We start from the raw sequence: 21,949 nt of genomic DNA on the forward strand, positions 1-21,949 counted from the left end.
TAACTGTTTAGATATGCCATCTGTACACATTTCAAGATTCTCAAGATCTGATTCTTAATCATCTTAGCTCTTGTTTGATCTTAGCATGTACCTAAAGCATAAAGGTGAAGAAAAGGATTGTGAAGGCTTCTTACTCTACAAAATGTTGAAATTGAACTGCCTTGATAAAACATGTATTATTTTGCTGATGATGCTTTATGAAGTACAAGTGGTCTGAATTTTTAAGAAACTTCAGCATTCTACCACCTTTCATTTAATATTATACTGTATAATATAATTTACACAGTGTTCTTGCTTCTACAGTATTATACTTATTCTAAAACTCAGTGAAGGTATTGGTATACTTATTTTTATAGAAAGATACAGAACTATTTGTATCCTTCCTTTTGCTGAAAAGAGATGGAAGTACATCACTATAAAAGTTTAGGGAGAGAAGGTGATGATGTCAGTAACCTAGGCAAAGGATGGATACCTGACAGGCAGGAGAAAAATGTAGTGTTCTTATCTTATTGGCATGTAAAGTAGAAGAGAAATTCATATAATTACCTAGTTCCCAATATTTTATTAAAAGCACCATACCAGTTTATCAGGAGAATTAATATATTTTTCTCTTTGCATAATTCCATTACATTTAGTAATTGAAATGAAAAAAGAGTTCTGTCTCTCTAAATAAATATCTATATGTAGATATATATTTTAGCATTTCCTTTCCCTGATAGCTCAGTTGGTGAAGAATTTGCCTGCAATGCAAGAGACCTTGGTTCTATTCCTGGGTTGGGAAGATCTGCTGGAGAAGGGATAGGTTACCCAGTCTAGTATTCTTGGGTTTCCCTTGTGGCTCAGTGATAAAGAATCTGTCCACAATGCGGGAGACCTAGGTTCAGTCCCTGGGTTGGGAAGATCCCTTGGAGAAGGGAAAGGCTACTCACTCCACTGTTCTGGCCTGGAGAATTCCATGGACTATAGTGTCTGTGGTGTCGCAAAGAATCAGTCACGACTGAGCGACTTTCATTCTCACTTTCTTGCATTACAAAATGCTTCAGGTTCAGATTCATCTTGTATTTTCCCTGTCTTATTTCTGTGATTCTCCCTCCTGGAATCAATCAGTTTCCCAAGGGGCCCTAGTTCTTGATATTCAAAAGTGATATTTAGAAACCAATAATCTAGTCAGGTATACTTATTGCTACTGAGATGTCTCTGCTTCTTGTCCTCCTCAGTAGTTGTAGAAAATACATAACTCTTGCATACATGTTACATACGTCTCTTCTGTATATCTGTGTGTGTGTGTGTATATTAATAAAGAGACTCAGTTGATGTGTGTGGGTGTATGTTTTTTTAATGAAAAGACTTAGTTGATAACTGTGAACCCAGTCTACAGTAAGCCTTCTCCATTTTCTTAATTTGTAACACTCTTCTGACTGTGAGAAATCTGGCTCACACTATCTACACAGAATATTTATTTATTTGTTCAACTCTAGTAAACAAATAGTTTCAGAATTTCTAACTCATACCCTGAAACAGATTTGCCACTAAATACAGTGTTTGTATACAGTTCTTTTTGAATGTTGCATTACAGAATTCAGTCAAAATACTGCTTTCTGCCATTACCTGGATCAGGTTCTAAGTAATTGTGTGATATACTTATAATATAATTAATTCATCCTAGTCTGTATTCTGTCTTTCCTACATTCTAGTTGATTTTTTAAAGATTTACATTCAGTAAAATTCACTCTCCGGTGTTCAGTTCTGTGGGTTTTGACACGTTTGTGATATCATTCATCCACCATTGCTCTGTGCAAAGCAGTTCCATTGCATCAACTGTACCCTCATGCTGCTGCTTTATAACCATCCCCTCCACCTACTTCCCAGTCTGTGGCTACTACTGTCTGTTTTCCCTTTCCATAGTTTTGCCTTTTTCAGGTTAGAGCAACTTATTTTATTTTACCTCTTTTAGTGATGATGAAACAGAATCAAGAGGATTAAGTGGTTTATATTCTTGCATCCAAATTTGGATTGGTCCAAATACTTTTCTTTTTTAAGCAAACAAAACATTCACTTCTTAGTATAATTTGCTTACATTTGTCTCTTTTATTGAATTGCATGATAGCTAAAGAGAACACTGCTAAAACTAAGAATGTTGCTTTATAGCTTAGAAAATAGGAAGTTACCATGCCGTTAATTCATACTTAATGACTCTGCTTGCCCCTGGAAATCATGATCTATAGATCATTGCCTTTGTATCTTCTCTTTTAGCAAGAGGTACAATACCAATCTGGAATTTATAGGATGAGTTTAGATGCAGGAGTTGAATGGGATGGCTGGAATCCATCTCTGGAAAAAATCTAGACTCACAGCAGCAGGAGAGTATCTAGGGACATAGAATGTTTGCTGAAGGAATATATTTAAACAGCCAAAATAAATCTTGGAAATTTAGAAGAGTCCAATGTGAATGTTCCCTGTATCAATTTCCAAAAATATAATACAAACTTTGGAGTAATCATTGCTGGACTTAAGATATTGGACTTTGTCCAGATATGATTGTGTATTTCCCTGGGGAGCTTGGGTATTTAGAACTACATAGCAGTGATTTCATAAAACAGTGGTTTTATAGAGAACATTCACAAAAGAAGCTTCATTGATGACATTTTTGTCCTTGGAGACAGTCCGGTGTTTTATTTCCCTCCTCTCCTCCCTTTATTTTTCCCTGAAGGGAGGATGGACGGCTCTTATGTGGGCGTGTTATAAAGGCCGTACTGAAGTGGTTGAGCTGCTGCTTTCTCATGGTGCCAATCCAAGTGTTACTGGTCTGGTAAGCGTTAACAAAAAATTCGTCTGTAATAGAAGTGGTAAGTTCTTCTAGGAAATACTTAAGATTGGTTATACTTTGGACTTCATATTGGATAAAATGATCTAGATCTTACTAAAAATAATTCGCAATGTGATTTCAAAACACAAGGGAATTTTTTTTTCAAGCTAAGCTTTTTTTCTCAATTTTTATCAACAAAAAAGCACCTTAAATATTAGTTACAGCTATATAACATTTCAAAAGGAGATTTTGAAATCCTTATGTCATCTTGCCTGTGTTCTGTTGGTATGCATTCTTAACCTAAGCTCTTTTAACGAAGAGAGACATTTACCAAATACTCAGGCCAGTTTTCTGTACATTGTTATTGGTCGTAATACATGCATTACTGCTTTGCATGAAGCTTGCTCTGACTGCAGATTAAGTAATCATTTTATTGATGGGGGGACTCCTTTCACAGTGTATATGTATGTCAGGTCATCATGTACACTTCAAGTACCTTACAGTTTTATTTGTCAGTTATGCCTTAATACAGCTGGGAAAAAAATCAGTTTTATTCAAGTTGATAGAAGGATTATAAAGAAAGGTTTTACATTCTTCTTCTTAGTCTTACCTGTTGGCTAGATAATTACATTAAGTGTGTTGAATTTATAAAAATAAATATGTTCATCATATATATTTATTTAAGGTTGAGTACATCTCAGTTCTCAGTTACATATTATGAGATTTATGTGTGTTTTTAATGGTCTGTGACTTGACTTTTTAAAAAAATACCTTGTATTGCTCCCTGTTATTTACTCTTCTTAAAAAATGTGTGCTATAGATACCAACCTAAAAGACTTTTTCTTTCCCTCCCTCTTTGTCTACCTCCCCGCCCGTCTTGACTGTCTCCCAGCAGTACAGTGTCTACCCAATCATTTGGGCAGCAGGCAGAGGCCATGCTGATATAGTGCAACTTTTACTGCAAAATGGTGCCAAGGTCAACTGCTCTGACAAGGTAGGTCAACGGGATCTTCCAGGTTCAGTTCATGTTGTGTCCACTCTGTGTGTCTGACTTACCAGGATTTTTATATGATCTCATGAGGCTGCACTGATGTGTCGTATGTTTATATTTATTAATATATTTTATAAAGGCATACATCTCATAGATGGGTTCCCTGTAGGTACTGAAAGTGTTAGTCACTCAGTTGTGTCTAATTCTTTGTGACTCCATGGACTGTAGCCTGCCAGGCTCCTCTGTCCCTGAGATTCTCCAGACAAGAATACTGGAGTGAGTTGTCATTCCCTTCTCCAGAGGATCTTCCTTATCCAGGGATCGAACCTGGGTCTCCTGCATTGCAGGCAGATTCTTTATTGTCTGAGCCACCAGGGAAGCCCAAATTGGTACTCAGTATCTTTCCATTGTCTATCACATTCAACATTCTCAGAAAAGTAGAGTTGATTCCCTAGCTTCATTATTTGAAATTTTCTGTTGTAGCTCTTCTTTCTATCTTGGGTCCTATCTACCTTCTCTGTATTGTTGCCAGACTATCTTTTTTTTTTTTTTTTTGCAGGAGTTTTCTTTTTTTTTTTTTTTTTTTCTTTTTTTTCTTTTTTTATTTTTTAAATTTTAAAATCTTTAATTCTTACATGCGTTCCCAAACATGAACCCCCCTCCCACCTCCCTCCCCACAACATCCCTCTGGGTCATCCCCGTGCACCAGCTCCAAGCATGCTGTATCCTGCATCAGACATAGACTGGCGATTCAATTCTTACATGATAGTATACATGTTAGAATGTCATTCTCCCAAATCATCCCACCCTCTCCCTCCCTCTGAGTCCAAAAGTCCATTATACACATCTGTGTCTCTTTCCCTGTCTTGCATACAGGGTCATCATTGCCATCTTCCTAAATTCCATATATATGTGTTAGTATACTGTATTGGTGTTTTTCTTTCTGGCTTACTTCACTCTGTATAATCGGCTCCAGTTTCGTCCATCTCATCAGAACTGATTCAAATGAATTCTTTTTTACGGCTGAGTAATACTCCATTGTGTATATGTACCACAGCTTTCTTATCCATTCATCTGCTGATGGACATCTAGGTTGTTTCCATGTCCTAGCTATTATAAACAGTGCTGCGATGAACATTGGGGTACATGTGTCTCTTTCAATTCTGGTTTCCTCGGTGTGTATGCCCAGAAGTGGGATTGCTGGGTCATAAGGTAGTTCTATAGATAAATGGAACAAAATAGAAAGCCCAGAGATAAATCCACACACATATGGACACCTTATCTTTGACAAAGGAGGCAAGAATATACAGTGGAGTAAAGACAATCTCTTTAACAAGTGGTGCTGGGAAAACTGGTCAACCACTTGTAAAAGAATGAAACTAGATCACTTTCTAACACCCCACACAAAAATAAACTCAAAATGGATTAAAGATCTAAATGTAAGACCAGAAACTATAAAACTCCTAGAGGAGAACATAGGCAAAACACTCTCAGACATAAATCACAGCAGGATCCTCTATGATCCACCTCCCAGAATTCTGGAAATAAAAGCAAAAATAAACAAATGGGATCTAATTAAAATTAAAAGCTTCTGCACAACGAAGGAAAATATAAGCAAGGTGAAAAGACAGCCTTCTGAATGGGAGAAAATAATAGCAAATGAAGCAACTGACAAACAACTAATCTCAAAAATATACAAACAACTTCTGCAGCTCAATTCCAGAAAAATAAACGACCCAATCAAAAAATGGGCCAAAGAACTAAATAGACATTTCTCCGAAGAAGACATACGGATGGCTAACAAACACATGAAAAGATGCTCAACATCACTCATTATTAGAGAAATGCAAATCAAAACCACAATGAGGTACCACTTCACACCAGTCAGAATGGCTGTGATCCAAAAATCTGCAAGCAATAAATGCTGGAGAGGGTGTGGAGAAAAGGGAACCCTCCTACACTGTTGGTGGGAATGCAAAGTAGTACAGCCACTATGGAGAACAGTGTGGAGATTCCTTAAAAAATTGCCAGACTATCTTTTTAAAATTTTTTAAATTAATTAATTTATGACTGTGCTGAGTCTTTACTGCTGCTCGTGAGCTTTCTCTAGTTGTGGCAAGCGGGGGCTACTCTGTATTGCGACGCGTGGACTTCTCATTGTGTTGGCTTTTCTTGTTGTAGAGCACGGACTCTAGAGCACAGGCTCAGTAGCTGTGGTGCACGGGTGTAGGTGCTCCACGGCATGTGGTATCTTCCTGGACCAGGGATCGAACCCATGTCTCCTGCACTGGCAGGTGGATTCTTCGCCACTAAGTCATCAGGGAAACCCCAGATGATCTTTAAAATTTAAGTTTTGTTCTTTCTCTCTCATACTTAAAATCCTAAGGATGTCAGTCCCTGTTATGATGCATAAAAGATAGTCTTTGCCTCCCTTTCTCCTGCTGTCTCTCCCACAGACTACCTTTTCTCAGCTGTCGACAATGCAGGTTCCTGAGTTCCTGGCAGGTGCTCTTTCACAGTGTGCAGCGCCCTCTCCTCCTCTTCTTTGTCTTCTATTCATCCTTCACTCTCAGTTCATGTGCCATCAGTTCCAGAAAGCTCCCCAGGATTTTGTCCTATTCACTTTTTAAAAAATCCTTAATACCCCAAATGGGGCATCTCACATGGCAATAGTGGTAAAGAATCTGCGTGCTGGTACAGGAAACACGAGATGCGGATTTGATCCCTAGGTTGGAGGAGGAGATTGCAGCCTGCTTTAGTATTCTTGTCTGGAAAATTCTATGGACAGAAGGGCCTGGTGGGCTACAGTACATGGAGTTGGCAGAAGAGTTGAACGTGACTGAGCACAGCCCGCGTATTTGAGAAATGTTTAGTTGTCTCATTCTTTTCTTGCTTTTGGGGAGCTTTTCTAGCATCTTTGGTTTCAAAGCCCAGATTTTTCAGTTTGACCCAGTCTGTCTTCCCAAGCTCACTTCTTGCCATTGCTCTCCAAATACACTGCACTTTTGGATGCAGAAGATGGTCTACCATTCTGTGAACTTTTATGAATTTCTGTGAAGTGCGTGTCTTTGTTTATTCTTTTCCCTCTGTTAAGAATGTTACTACCTCCTCTGCCTGATGAACTCCTGTTTATTTTCTCAAGGCTCAGTTGGAATGTTATCTTCTCTGTTAAATCTCCTTAACTTACCCAGTCAATGTGGATGCCTCTTCTTCTGTACTGTCAGTATTCACTGTCCATACCTCCATTAGTACACAGAAGTTCTCTAGTCAAGGCTGTTATAAAAAGTAGGCATTCATTAAGCATTCACGTCAATCTTCTATGTAGTTAAATGTCACTGCAAGTGTTCCTGTGTCTCTTCATTGCCACATGAATCTCCCCAAAGGTAAAGCATTGCTTTTATGCATGATTTACATTCTCTGATGCCTTTTGAGTCATGTTGCTTTTGAGTGCTTTTGAGTGCCGTTTCTCAGCTGATGTTTATTTTGTCAGGCATAGAGGCGAATCTAGGGAGGTGGTGAAGAGCACAGGCTGAAGCCAGGCTTGTTGGGTTCATGGGTTTTGCTCCACCTCTTAGTAGCTTTGTGACATCGAGCCTGTAATTAGCTTCTTGGGGTCCTGTCTGTTCATCTGTTTAAAATGTGATATTGTGATTTGTACTTACTCTTGTGATGAGGATTACACAAGTTAACCTATGTCAACTAGTTAGAACTATATTTGGCACTTAGCTGTCACTATTTTTGACTATAGTCAAATTGTTTAAATTCATATGTCACAAGATATGGGAAGCAAAGAAAGTGTGTTGGAAATTAAAGGCTGTATGACTTTATGATGAAAAATTGTCAATTATTATAAAACTTAAAGTTGGTTAAAACACATTTCATGCAGTAGTTAACCATCTATTTGGGAGAAATAAAATGAGAAAAATATGATTCATTTAGGCTTAAAATTATGATTGGTGTAAACTGTAATTTAAAATACTCAGTGTGACTTTTAGACTCAGAGGGAGAGGGAGAGGGTGGGATGATTTGGGAGAATGGCATTGAAACATGTATACTATCATGTAAGAATCGAATCACCAGTCTATGTCCGATGCAGAATACAGCATGCTTGGGGCTGGTGCACGGGGATGACCCAGAGAGAGGTTATCGGGAGGGAGGTGGGAGGGGGGTTCATGTTTGGAAACGCATGTACACCCGTGGTGGATTCATGTCAATATATGGCAAAACCAATACAGTATTGTAAAGTAAAATAAAGTAAAAAAAAAAAATACTCAGTGTGATTTTTATCAAAATTCATGTTGAGAGCCTAGTTTCTTTTAATATATCTTCAATAATAATTTAAAATTTGTTATTTCTTTTAATAGTATGGAACCACCCCTTTGGTTTGGGCTGCACGAAAAGGTCATTTGGAATGTGTAAAACATTTATTGGCCATGGGAGCTGATGTTGATCAAGAAGGAGCTGTAAGTATCTTTTCTACTTAACTGCTGGTAGTAGAGAGATATTTTTAGTTTTGAGAGAGAATATTTTTTCCTTAGCACATGTCTAGAAAATTTTCCCTACAGTATCTAAATGATACTTAGAAAAACAAACATATTATCCTGGTAAATTTAGATATTATATATTACAAATATGTGCTCTTAAGGAGTTTTTGCCAATGCACATCAATTTTAGGAGGCTAAAGCTATAAGGAATATCTTTTAGTAATCTTAGTATAAAGTACTTCCCACATCAAATGATTTGAATTACTAATGTGGAAAGAATTGCTGTTCTTTCAAAATACCTTTTCTTTAAAATTTTAAAATAATGCCATAATTTTTTGATATTTTAAGCTGTAACTTGTTTTCTTTCTCTGATAGATTTTAAAATATCAGAAATCAGTGGTGAAAACCTAGATAGTTTAAAAATTGGTTCAGTATATCTTAGCGACTAGGAGTTATGGATTCATTATTGAGGCCCTGCTTGCACCTGGCCTGTGCCAGATGTGGCGGGGGTACTAGAGGAGACCATCATATCACTTTTCTCTTGAACTTCTAAGAATATAGTTAAAGGAGATGATATTTATGCACAAGAAACAATATAGTCTTCTGTTAACATAATTATTAGATTATGTGAGGTAGATGATGAGGGATTCTGAGAAGAGTTGCTAGCAAACCTGTGGCTGCAGTGTAACAAGAGTGGGCTCTAAGTCATATTGATTTCTTGGCATAATACCAACCAGCTCCTCCTATTTTCCATGGTGGCAGAGCTGCTAATTGCCGACCCTCAAGGGGCGTGGAGTATGTTACTGCTGTGTGGAGACAGAGCATGATTCTTACCCAACCCTGGAAGCCATACTGTTCACCTGACTTTTTCTGGGCAGTTTATCAAGTGAATAAGTGGCCTGTCTCTATGTTGACTGCTGAAGAATCTGAAAAGGCTATGTTATTTAATATTGAGAGTTATGGCTTAGTTCCAGGGGCTGATATAACAACTAAAATATTTCTATAAGGGAATTGCATGTTGTCTCAAACTAGATAAAAATCTCAAGAATAAATTTTAATATTTGTTTTGCAGTGAGTCAGATTCTTGTATTAGGTGATTTATTTTTAATAAATTAAATGTGAAAAGTTTTTAAAAGAACCTCTAAAAATAAGATCGTTTTGAAAATGTGGTTTCTGGGTCACTATAAGAAAGAAGAATATATTATACTGTTACTGAAATAGTCTATACTTTTAAATTCATTGTTTCGCTTACATTTTTTGTATAGATTCTATTATAGATTGTTACTTGTTTGAAGTCTGTTAACCTTACTTTGGATTACTTCATTTAGAATGTGTTTAATTTTGAATCATCCTGTTAGCTATTTTACCGTTCAGTACTTTTGTGAGAGGATTTGTTCATTGTAAATGAGTCCAAATTTAGGTTATCATTTAAAGATTTTGATGTCAGAGAACTAACACATCTTCAAGAACGGAAAATATGCTTCCTGACCACTTTTGGTATGATCACTTCTGATTATTTATGTTGGCATTTTATTATCAGAAATAATTAGTAATTATAGGTCACCTATTTGAAAACATCAGTTTTTGACTAGGGCATAAATTAAGTTGTCTGAAATGACTAATTTATTGGACTTTTTTGTTTGTTCTTTAGAATTCAATGACTGCACTTATTGTGGCAGTAAAAGGAGGCTATACACAGTCAGTAAAAGAAATTTTGAAGCGAAATCCAAATGTAAATTTAACAGATAAGGATGGAAATACAGCCTTGATGATCGCATCGAAGGAGGGACATACAGAAATTGTACAGGATCTCCTTGATGCTGGGACATATGTGAACATACCTGATAGGGTAGGTTGTCTATTTAGAACTTGTCTTCCAGTGGTGATATTGATGGAAGGTACCTTAACTTCTCAACACCTTTCAAGATTCTTCCTGCATAACACATTTAAGATGTTTTATTTCTACCTTTAAAACTAATAAGTTACAACATATTTAATCTTTGTGAAGGGTGTTCTTTTCAGTTTAAAAAAAATTATATTGTTATTGATAATGTGATCTTAAAATCATCCTTACTGTAGGACTTGTTCATGGCTGGTGGTGTTCGTTGTTCTAAGACTTCAGGTACCACCCTTACACTTAATAGCATTTTCAAGTTTGTATCTCTTGCTGTGACCTCTTCTCAGAAGCATACACTTGCATGTCCATTTCCACTTAAACTTTCCATGTGAGTGTCTAATGGTCCTCTTAATTTTCGGCAAAACAGATGTTTTGTTTGTTTGATCCCAAACCTGCTTTCCCCTCAGACTTCTCCATCTCAGATGGTTCCACCATCTACCGTGGGTTAAAGACCCATACTGTACACATTAGTCTTGAATTCTCAGTGACTAAAGTCACTCCCCAGTCACTTTCTATTGCATCACTCTCTTTTATTTGCATTACATTTATCTTGTTTTTTATTTTTGTTTATGTTGTCTGTGAGTCTCCTCTAGACTATACATTCTCCCGGAGGTGGGACCTTGTCTAACTTATTTCCTAGAGCCTAGAATAGTGCATGGTGCATAGTAAGCAATGGAATTTTTAGAACCTTGTGTTAATATCCTAGTTTGAACCCACATTAATGCTAATATTCTCAAAGTGTTTCTGCCATGGGTTTATACTTTTAATGTAGTAGTTAAGATATTACATCGTGGCTCAGTTCTCAATGGCCTGCATCTTGAATTGCAGCCCACTGGGGCCCGCTTAGGATTGAGATGAGCCATAGCTCATGGAATGATCCAACTCAAACCCGTATAACTGATTTGTAATTTAGCAGTTAAAAAAAAAGGCCATTTACAGTATTTGAAGTAGGGAAAGATATAATTAATAATGATTATTGCTTGGTGAATATAATTTTAGGGCAGAGCTGTCCTTAATGAGGTAATGAACTTCATCTAAACCTTGTATTGAGGAATGAGTCAGTCCTGGGCATTCTTGGCCTGTACTGCCAAGTAGAATATAGATTCTGTTCTGGGAACCAACCTTCTCCCTTAATTAAACGTTGTTATAAACCCGCAGATGGCTCTAGCTTTGCAGCTCCCTTTAGAGTCAGTGGCTTTTGTCAGATAGCATGATCCCAAGGGGTTTGTGTTATGTAATTTGCAAAGGTTCATCTGGTTCATTGACAGTCATGGCGTCATTTTATTTAATTTACATTTGTAATGAGAGGGTGCCTTCAAAATAGAATGGCTTGTTGTTCTGAGTGACTTACCTTTCTAAACTTTTGTCCTGGAATTTCAGATATAAATGTCCTCATTTTGATGTATAGTTTTCTGTCCCTTATTCTACAGGCTATTAATATCAGGTATTAATACTAGTTACCTAAAACTTTGTTGTTTATGGAAAGTATCTGAGATACTTTTTTCCCAAGACATTTCCAAAAAAATTTATTGTATTAATATATGATTAATCTTAACTTCAAAACAGTATTTTTTGTTTTCCTCATCAATTATCTCTGGCTGTCTTTTTTTTTGTCTTTTTAGAGTGGAGATACTGTATTAATTGGTGCTGTCAGAGGTGGTCATGTGGAAATTGTTCGAGCACTTCTACAAAAATATGCTGATATTGACATTAGAGGACAGGTGTGTGTGATTACAGACTGTTATCTGTGACTAATTGGTCATATATGTTGGTTGATCATAATGTCATTCTTTGAGTTTTCATATGAAGTTAAACTTATAAACACTAATATATTTAATGGATGCCTGTATAATTAAGTTTCACTGCCATTATTTTGAAATTTCTGTATTAATGTCAAGTTAGATAGAAATGAACCATAAATAAGTTCATGTTTTTCAAGTACACCTCCCTTATTAATGACTAAATATATTCAATCCTGAAATTAATAGTTTATAATACTGAGAAATGGCAGCACTTTGAGTGTGTGTGACTTGTTTTCTTTAGTGTTCTCCCTCTGTTTGTCTTCTTCATCCGTGTATTATTCTATTCCTGTTTTGTTTTTTTTTTTTAGTCTTTCATCTCCTTTCCCCCGCTTGCTTGCCTTTCTCAGGACCACTTGGTAGTGCCTGTGGACTTTGTTTAAGGCAGTCACAGCTCACAGAGCTATAAAGGTTATTCATTTTAGGTAAAAGCACTCCTAAAGTTGTAAATTTATTCAGTATGTCAAAAGCTTTAGATTAAAAAAGAAAAATCTGTACTTTACAACCCATTTTGCTGTTGGACAGTCTGTATTTCTGCTCAGTATTTCTGCTCAGTTTTTTCCTTGTATACAAATCCATTTTTGAATCAAACTAATAAACATTACGCCAAATGCCGTGAGAGTCTTTTAACACGGACCTCTTGCCTGTAAGAAACATGTATTTTAGTTCGGAAGGTTTTAGTTCATTTAGTTTATACTTAAACTTACGTTTTTATCTAAACATAAAAAGTGATGCCACTTTTGATATCAGATAGTGTATGGTTGATTTCCTAGTGAAGATTCAAACGTAAGAGTCTTGAGGTGGTGAAAGAGGGCGTTAAGGAGAACTTTTGAGGGAAGGTAGAATTTGCTAGTTTGAAAAATTGGTCGAGTTTGGATGAAGAAAGGCTGAGTAATTCAGGCAAGGATAGTAGAATAATGGGATGAGAAAGTTCAGGAAAGTGGGAAAGTGAAAGACTGTAGTCCTTAGCTAATGAATAAATCAGGTTGTTAAGGAGGGTGGGATGGGAGATAGTAAAGTACAAAGGGATGTAGGACCAGAGAGGTTAGAGTGTCAAACTCAGAAGGTTCAGAAGCTAGCGTGCAGTTTTGAGAAGGGAACTGTGTTGAGAAAATGTTGGTGAAGCAAACAGTGGATAGTGGCTGAAAGTCATTCATTGAGGAAAAAACCATATTTTCACTAAAAGTAGGTGCCTTGATCACCTATTTTGACTTTTATCTAACTCCTTTGTGTCTGTCAATTCTGTTTTCCAATATTTTAATCAGTTTTTGTTTTTCTTCTTTAGCTCTGCTTTCAAAATCCATTTGAATCTATTTTTGGTGTTTGAACTAGATAGGATTTTAAAGGATCTGATGAAAATCAGTTTATGGATATGGGTGGAGATTAAGAAAGCTGAGAATGACAGAAACAATTCAGCTTTGTTTGTGTAGTACATTTTCATGCATTATCTTTTGAAAAGATTGGGCAGATGAAAAGCCACAAGCCAAGGTCAGAATATTTACATGACTTCTCAAAGGACACAGCTCAAGTCCTGAAGACCTCCAACACAGTGTGGGGTCCTGAAACCTAATTGCATTCCAGAAGCATAGTTGACCCTATCAGCTGTGTGGGGTTGTTGCTTCCTAATCAAGAAGTGTTAAGTTTTTCTAGACTTCTTTTGTAAAGAATTTCCCACAAGTAAATGCAAGGTACAAGAAGGATTAATATTATTTTCTATCATGCTGCTTCTTGGTAAAATATATTAATGCTTTCTGACAGAAATGTTAATACTGATGAATTTTTAATATTCTGTCTTATATGAAGTGATTGTTGATTTTTAAAATTAATACAGGACAATAAAACTGCTTTGTATTGGGCTGTTGAGAAAGGAAATGCAACAATGGTGAGAGACATCTTACAGTGCAATCCTGACACTGAAATATGCACGAAGGTATAAACGACATTTCTATCCTTTTAGCAATACCTAATGCTGAATGTTAGTAGTGCTTTTTTTTTTCCTTCAGTTTTTACAACTGTTTGATATTAGAATGACAGGGATTTTACCGGTAGTGTTCTGTATTAAGTTGAGGAATAGCTTTATATCCTTTTAGGAGTTGTGTATTCACAGCAGAATACACTGTGTAATTTGTTATTTTAATTAGATACTTTCAGAAAGTACAGTATCAGCTGTTCATAAACTGTGGCCAGATCATTTCCCCAGAATTATTTTATGCTCCTGTTGTTTGGAATGCCGAACATGTTTCTTTTTAAAAGATCAGTTTGTGTGGTTATTGGTTCCTCAAACCAACCACTTTAGTCTGTTTTACTCCATGTGAAAAGTATAAAACTGTGTAAGACCTCAGTGATTATATTTGGCCTTCTGTGTAGTAGTTGTTCTTGAGGAAATTATATTTGAAATTCTGAAATGAAATGGCAGGAGTTCTTCCTGAATAAAGCAAACTTATGGAAGCACCCATAATACAGCCCTGTTTCATCTACCAGAGATTTGGAGCAGTGTTATCTGAACCAGTGATAGTGACTGCAGTGCCCTGGGATACCTTCTGGTTTGCAGGCTCCTTGGAATCCTTTTTCTTTTGGAACTGTGTGTCAGCTGCTCTGACCACATGTGGCTTCTGACACATTTTGCTTCTTCCTAATTCAGTGCTGAACTATGGTCTCTTCTTTCTCTTAATTTGGTTTTGAAAGCAATTAGGTCATTCTTTAATAAGCAAGTAGTGGGTAAATCTCTTGCTTGGCTGAGTGACATACAAGTATTTTGATACAAGTAGTTGGTTATGGAAGGAAAAGCACTTTCTTGTTAGTTTTTGCAACTGTGTTTTCTTGAGAACATTTTCAATATAGACTGGGCAAATATTTGACTTCTTGACGTGTGTTTATGTGACTTTAAAGACTAAAGGTATTAATCTGGCAAACCTTTTTATCTGTACCCACAGGATGGCGAAACACCCCTTATAAAGGCTACCAAGATGAGAAACATAGAAGTGGTAGAGCTGCTGCTGGATAAAGGAGCCAAAGTGTCTGCTGTCGATAAGGTAGTAATAAAACGTTTGTGCAGAGAGCATAGGGCAGTTGGTAAGACCAACCTGTATACCTGGTGGACTTAGGGGAGTCTCATGTTATTTTGTGGAAGGAGAGATTACTGACTGGGGATATCTGTTTGGGATTTGAATGCTGTGAGATCTTGGCTGTTCTGAGAGGTGCTGAGGAGTGGGCAGGCTCAGTTTAAGAAGTTCCTTCCTGTGTTCCCTCTGTGGTTCAGATCAGTTACGGGGAGCTGAGCTGCATTGAGCACCATGCAAGGATGATGTCATCAGGGTGGATCTTGTTGCAGAGAAACAAGAGGAAAGAATCAAGATAAGCCACAGGAAGAACGTGGCACATTCATTTCCATTTAACGTTCTGGAGCGACCAGAGTGGGCGGGAACTGAGAATTTCATTTGTTAGGTTTTGGGCCATTGTCTTTAAGAGATGTTTGTAAAGTAAAAGGTGGAGAATAAGTTTAGTCTTTGCAGACTTAATTTCTTTTTTACATGATAGTTTTCATTAGTGCTGGATATGAAGAGTAAAGTGATAGAGATACTAATAAGGGAAGAAGGCAGGTTGATGTTTGAGAGAGGTGAAAGCTGAGGGAATGAAGAGGTGGTAAGTAGGCGGAGAACGTGGATACAACAGAGAGGACTCCGAGGGAGAAAGTGTAGAGAAAGATGATGATGGTGACCAAGGGCATGGGGAAAGACAGGTTCACTCGTGGTAGTGAAATACCGATATGGACTGAGATGCTGTGTAGACCGATGACGAGAGCATTGTGAAATAGAATATAAATTAGTTGAGGAAGACGGTTGACATCGGTGGACAGTTAGTATCTGAATGGTAGATGGAAGTACCATTAACCTATGATGGAAATGGATCCAGGGCCTGTGAGAAGCCTCAGGGGAAACCTGTTCCTTGTGCTCTTTCATTCTGGAGGCTCTGGGAGAAAGAATACCTACCCAAGAAAAGCTAGGGAAGGAACTAGAGAAAGAAAATTGCAAGGAAGATAGAAATAAAAACTCATATGAAAAATATGGAGAGTTTGGGTATTCTGTTATTTTGTAGAAATATGAAAAATGTTATTCTGTATATACGTCCATGAGAAATGGGGAAGTTCAAGTGTCCCTTCACTGTTTACAGAAAGGAGACACCCCTCTGCACATTGCTATTCGTGGGAGGAGTCGGAAACTGGCAGAACTCCTTTTAAGAAACCCCAAAGATGGACGGTTACTGTATAGACCCAACAAAGCAGGCGAGACTCCCTACAATATTGACTGTAGCCATCAAAAAAGTATTTTAACTCAAATATTTGGAGCCAGTAAGTATTGGGTTTTGTATCTGCCTGAGGTTTTAAGAAATGAACGTCTATGAAAAAATTAAGAGAATGATAGCAGTTTTGTGTTTGTCACTTAACCAGAGATTATAAAAGGTGAAAATGTTATTACTTTGCTGTAGAAAAGTAACTTCTTCCTGTCTAGAGTTCGTTTGCATTATATTGGAGCATTCTAAATTAAGTACATTCAGAGTCAACAGTAGCTTTTAAAACCTTCAAAAATCTAGCCTACTTTTCTAAAAATCTCTTCCCCCTGTTATTCTCTCAGGTAAACTTTGTTCTTTTATCAACATGCTCTGTTTTCAGTGAGTGGCTCTCTGCCTCTGCTTGTGTTGTGCCCACTCCATTCCCATGAATGTTCTTGTTAAAATCCTCTTTCTCCAAGGCTGGGGTCAACCGTCTCTTTCTCAGTGACATTTTGACTGATCTGCCTAACCAGATAAAATTTTTGCCTCATTTGAATACTTAAGCACTGTGTTAATCCTTTTTAAATACCTATTACATATGGCCTTTTATTTTATTTCTTTTAGAATTTTCTCCCAGATTCCAAATTATTCAGGGCAGGTTTTCTTTCTTCTTATCTTGTATCCTCCGTAACACCCAGCATAATGCCTTGAATATTGTACTAAAGTAGTTTTTGCTTGTAGAGGATGCACATGAGACTCTAATCATTCGCATGTGGTCTTTTGAAATATGGAGCAATTTTCTACTCAAATTAAAAAGAGACATGTTAGTCCTAGAAACCAACAGGAGAGAGTAGAATCCTGCCACCTTCCAGTTTTGCTGTTTACTTACATCTTGTTTTTAAGTATGATTCTATTGTATTGAGTTTTGCATTTTAAAATATTTTTTCTGATGATAATACATGCATTAAATTTTAAGGATGAAAACATAAATATAGTAGAAAAAAGTGCAATCTTCCCATTGTCCCTTATCTCCTAATTTGTCATTGTTTGGACAAATTGTAAATTCTTTACATTTCTATGCTATGTATATAGCCTTAAAAAAAACTTGAGATACCATATTATAAAAGTTTTAATGATGCATAATGTTTCAAAGTTTTAATAGTATGTTCAGTTCTTTATTGATAAATATTTTGTTTGTTTTACAATTAAAAGCTAGTGCGTCAGTGAACATACTTGTACAAATATCCATAAACTCTTTATTTTTAGGATTATTTTCTTGGAATAAACTTCTAGAAGTAGAACTGGCAAGTCACTGGGTATTCAGTTTTGATAGACTTTCCAAAATGGTTGTAACAATCTCTTCTTCCTTAGGCCATGTTTGTGCAGTTCCCTACAACCTTGCTAACACTGGATATTTCCAGCTTCTTATTGACCTTTGCTAATCAGGTTGATAATTAAAAAATTTGATATAAATTTCCATTGTAAAATTATTAGTGAGATTGAGATCTTTTAATAACATTTATAGCCTATTTGCATTTTTACTATTTTCCTCTTTGTATCCTTTGTCCTCTTTTTCTTTTAAAGTATTTAATAAAATTGACTTTTTGTGTTTTTAAGGATATTGATCCTGAATCCAGCTAAATATTGTATCTCTCTCCCCAGATTATTCTTTGTTTATGGTGATGGGAGTTTTTTTATTCCCCATTCGAAAGTTATATAAATCTGTAGTTTGTTGACCTTTTCTTACAGCTCTGGCTTTAATATTATATTGAGAAGGGAAGCTCTTTTCCACACAAAGATTTTTAAAGGTTTTTCTCTTATATTTTCTTGTACTTTTATAGTTTTACTCTTTACGTTTAGTTTTTTGTTTCAGAAACTTATTTTTGTTGAAGTATGAGATGTAGAGTTTTAATTTCATTAAAAAGAAGGAAAAAAAAAAAAAGAATGGCTTACTTCTCCCAACACCACCTACTAATTCATCCTTTCCCCACTGATTAGACATGCCACTTACATTAATATCCTGTGTGAGTTCTATGGTATTATAATTATTGTACTTTTAGAATGTATTTTGATTCTTCTCCAAAGAGAGCTAATTGTTCATAGTCTTTAAATTTTTTTCATAGCTATTCTTGTTTTTTAATTTTTTAGAATATTCTCATCGATTTTTATTGAGATTGCCTTAAAGTGATAGATTAATTTGGGGAGAATTGCTATTTTTTAGTCATTGACCCTTTCTGCTTGGAACCATAGAATATTTTTTTCTCTGCTTATCTCTTGTGTTTTTAACTAACATTTTATAGCTTTATTTTTATTCGTACTGTACATATTAAATTGATTCCTATGGACTAGTTTCTGTTTTAATCTTTTTATTGATTTTATACTACACTTTACTCCACATTTTAGTATCCTTGAAGTTGGACTTTGTCTTATAATTGATGGGTGAGAAAGCATTGTGTCATAATTTGGCAACATTTCTTCTTCTCTCAGTTGAACATAATAATGGTGCCTCTTGTAATTAGTAGGTATCTTAAGTTCTGTGAAATATGGTATTAACTTATTAACCTTTGAACCTATTTTTACACAGGTCTAACCTTGGTGGCTTAGATGTTAAAGAATCTGCCTGCAATGCAGCAGACTGGGGTTCATTCCCTGGATCAGGAAGATCCCCTGGAGAAGGGAATGGCAACCCACTCCAAATTCTTGCCTGGAGAATCCCATGGACAGAGGAGCCTGATGGGCTACAGTCCATAGTGTCACAAGAGAATCAGACATGACTGAGCAACTAACACTTTCAACCTTTTTTTTCCTTTAATTGAGTTAACAATTAATCCTTGAGAATTGATGCTCCTTTATAATAATAATGTCTCTTTTTAATGTTAGGGTATCATGTGTTTATAATTACAGGACACTTGTCTCCTACCGAGACAGATGGTGACATGCTTGGTTATGATCTGTATAGCAGTGCCCTGGCAGATATTCTCAGTGAGCCTACCATGCAGCCGCCCATTTGTGTGGGCCTGTATGCACAGTGGGGAAGTGGTAAATCCTTCTTACTCAAGAAACTAGAAGGTAAAGGGCTTGTTTATAAAGTGTCTGTGCATATAACAAGGTTTTCGCTTGTGTGTTTTTTAAGTAAAAATAAAGTTTTATGTATGGGTGTGTGATTGATCCTCAACCCAATCATTTGAGTTCTCTTTCTAAAACAAACATCCCACTGCATTAGAACCCCTCTGTAGCAGATTTCCTGCCTGCACTGTTTATAGATATCTTAAACCTGTAGGTATCTTAAACCAGGGCCCTTCGCAGACATGTCAGCTTGTGTGCTTCCACCTGCCAGCACTACCTCTTGTGCATGCTCAGTGCTGTAGTTACAGATGGCTGTTTGCTCTGCTAGGTGCAGACCAGACACTTATGGAGTGGCTCCTCTGTAGGAGCTTCCTAGACATCTCCCCCGACCTCTGACCTGAGACCCCACTCCTTTTGCTTGGCAATATCTTACTTGTTTCTTCAAGGACAGGTTTCAATATTGCCTGTAAACTTTTTTTTTTTTTCCCCTCTAAGTTTTGTAGTAGGAATGAATGACTTGTTCCAGGCTCATTTGGGCTCACCTTTAAGAGCAGTGATCCTCAAATGTAACTGGAGGGAGAAGTGGTGAGGAGGTGCAGTGGAATGGTGATGCTATGTTTTCTGAAGACACATAGCAAAGTAATAATTTTTAGTTTTATATATGGAAATAATACTTTGTTGGTTGCATAATACAAATCTTAAAATATCAACAAAACCTTGACAGATGGGAATATATGAGAGAGGATTTTGTATATTTTCAGTAGGACGCAAGAGAGTGGGTAGGGCAAGGGTCAAGGGTAAATGTGCCTCTAAGGAATGAGATTCTTAGCAAAAGCGAACATTGGTTAGCATGGTTAAGTAGCAACATTCTAGTAGGTAAATAAATGTTTATAGTGAAAATGTGAAATTTTCAAAATGTTTTATTTCTTAAATAATGTTTTCTTATTAATTTCTCTTTCAGATGAAATGAAAACTTTTGCAGGACAACAGATTGAACCTCTGTTTCAGTTTTCATGGCTTGTGGTGTTTCTGACCCTGCTCCTTTGTGGAGGGCTTGGTTTATTGTTTGCTTTTACAGTAGACCCAAATCTTGGAATTGCAGTGTCATTGAGCTTCTTGGCTGTCTTGTATATATTTTTTAGTAAGTCTTTGCCTTTTATCTTTTCCAAAAATGTAGAGAATGTAAAAACTCATTATTTTATTTAAAACTGTATCTGTGTCTGTTTTCTAAAGTCTCTAAGTGGTTTTCCTATTTAGGTGAAAATATTGATTTTTTGCTATTTTGTAAGTTGGCTTACAGGAGCATTGTCCCCAGCCTGCCTGGCAAAACTTCAAAAGCTAGTGCACTGCTTGTTAATATTGAAGCAGAACTTTAAATTACTTCCCTTTTTTATGTTAATGATTTATATTTGAATCTGTTTTGAAAATAAGTCTTCATAGACATCATGGCATGCTCTTGATCATGACTGTAATTTTTATTTATCTAAAAGCAAAGTGATAAATATATATAATCCCTGTTTTTAGGAGTGTCTTCAGTTGCAAGAAAGGAAATAGGTTTACTGTTGGTAACTTCATAGCAGTCACAAATAGAGATAAAACCAGTCATTCTGACATTTGAATCTGAACTAAAGGATATGCTTTGGTTTAAGGCATTATCCTTCTGATTGTGTTTATTATGTCACATTTTAGTCAGCTTACTTTCTCTTTTTCACATACCTGATGATAAGTTTTTGCTACTGCTGTTGGTCAGATGCCCGCCCAGTTGTGTCTAGTTCTTTGTGACCCCATAGTCTAGCCCACCAGGCTCCTTCGTCCATGGGATTCTCCCAGCAAGAATACGGGAGTGGGTGGCCATTTCCTACTCCAGGGGATCTTCCTGACCCAGGGATTAAACCCAGATCTCTTACGTCTCCTGCATTGGCAGATGGATTCTGGGAAGCTCCAGATGTATGTTGGGGGAGGTTAATTAGTTGAGGAATTCTTTGAGGACTAGTTAGGAAATAACAAGGGACCATGAAAAGTATGTAAGCTTACCTGTCACTACTTGATACTTGGCTGTTTGCAGAAAAGAGGCTGCTTGACTAATGATTGTTCTGGATAATTTTTTTAAAAACTTTGACTTTTAGTTGTCATTTACTTTGGTGGACGGAGGGAAGGAGAGAGTTGGAATTGGGCCTGGGTCCTCAGTACTAGATTGGCAAGACATATTGGCTATTTGGAGCTCCTCCTCAAATTGATGTTTGTGAACCCACCTGAGCTGCCAGAGCAAACCACTAAAGCTCTACCTGTGAGGTGAGTTGGTCCCTTTGACAGAAGTAACTTTTAATAAAATGAAGCAAATGAAAGTTGATAATGCATCTTTTCTCATGTTTTTTTTAAGAGACCAAAAAAACACATTGATCCCTTAAACTTTTTTAATGTGAGAAATAAACGTGCCCTGGTCAAATACACTTGGAAAACTCTTCATATTACATCTCCCTCATGTACATTACAGGATCAGAGACACCTTTTCATAAAAAATTATATTTAACTTTGGTTTGCCAAATTTTATTTGAGTGAAGCCCCGCATTGCCCCCTTACAATACTTGTTACCATCCTTTGGACAAATCAGTAAAGAGTACTGGGTCTAAGATGGAG

General features: G+C 36.6%; 1 protein-coding gene across 5 annotated transcripts in view; it reads left to right on the forward strand.

Annotated features, from left to right (window-relative positions):
• The window catches only part of KIDINS220 (kinase D-interacting substrate 220kDa), a 92,957-nt gene that overhangs the window by 18,420 nt on the left and 52,588 nt on the right, over window positions 1–21,949 (forward strand). For 4 of the 5 annotated variants that reach the window (XM_018055691.1, XM_018055693.1, XM_018055694.1 and 1 more), the window contains exons 5-15: window positions 2,711–2,809; window positions 3,699–3,800; window positions 8,162–8,260; window positions 9,933–10,130; window positions 11,801–11,899; window positions 13,809–13,907; window positions 14,911–15,009; window positions 16,148–16,325; window positions 19,151–19,315; window positions 20,274–20,453; window positions 21,439–21,604. In XM_018055691.1, coding sequence (XP_017911180.1) covers window positions 2,711–2,809; window positions 3,699–3,800; window positions 8,162–8,260; window positions 9,933–10,130; window positions 11,801–11,899; window positions 13,809–13,907; window positions 14,911–15,009; window positions 16,148–16,325; window positions 19,151–19,315; window positions 20,274–20,453; window positions 21,439–21,604 — 1,484 coding nt within the window. The remainder of the gene's footprint in view (window positions 1–2,710; window positions 2,810–3,698; window positions 3,801–8,161; window positions 8,261–9,932; window positions 10,131–11,800; window positions 11,900–13,808; window positions 13,908–14,910; window positions 15,010–16,147; window positions 16,326–19,150; window positions 19,316–20,273; window positions 20,454–21,438; window positions 21,605–21,949) is intronic. The other variant, XM_018055692.1, reaches the window with a different exon arrangement.

This window comes from Capra hircus, chromosome 11 (genome assembly GCF_001704415.2).
Source record: "Capra hircus breed San Clemente chromosome 11, ASM170441v1, whole genome shotgun sequence".
Lineage (NCBI taxonomy): Eukaryota > Metazoa > Chordata > Mammalia > Artiodactyla > Bovidae > Capra > Capra hircus.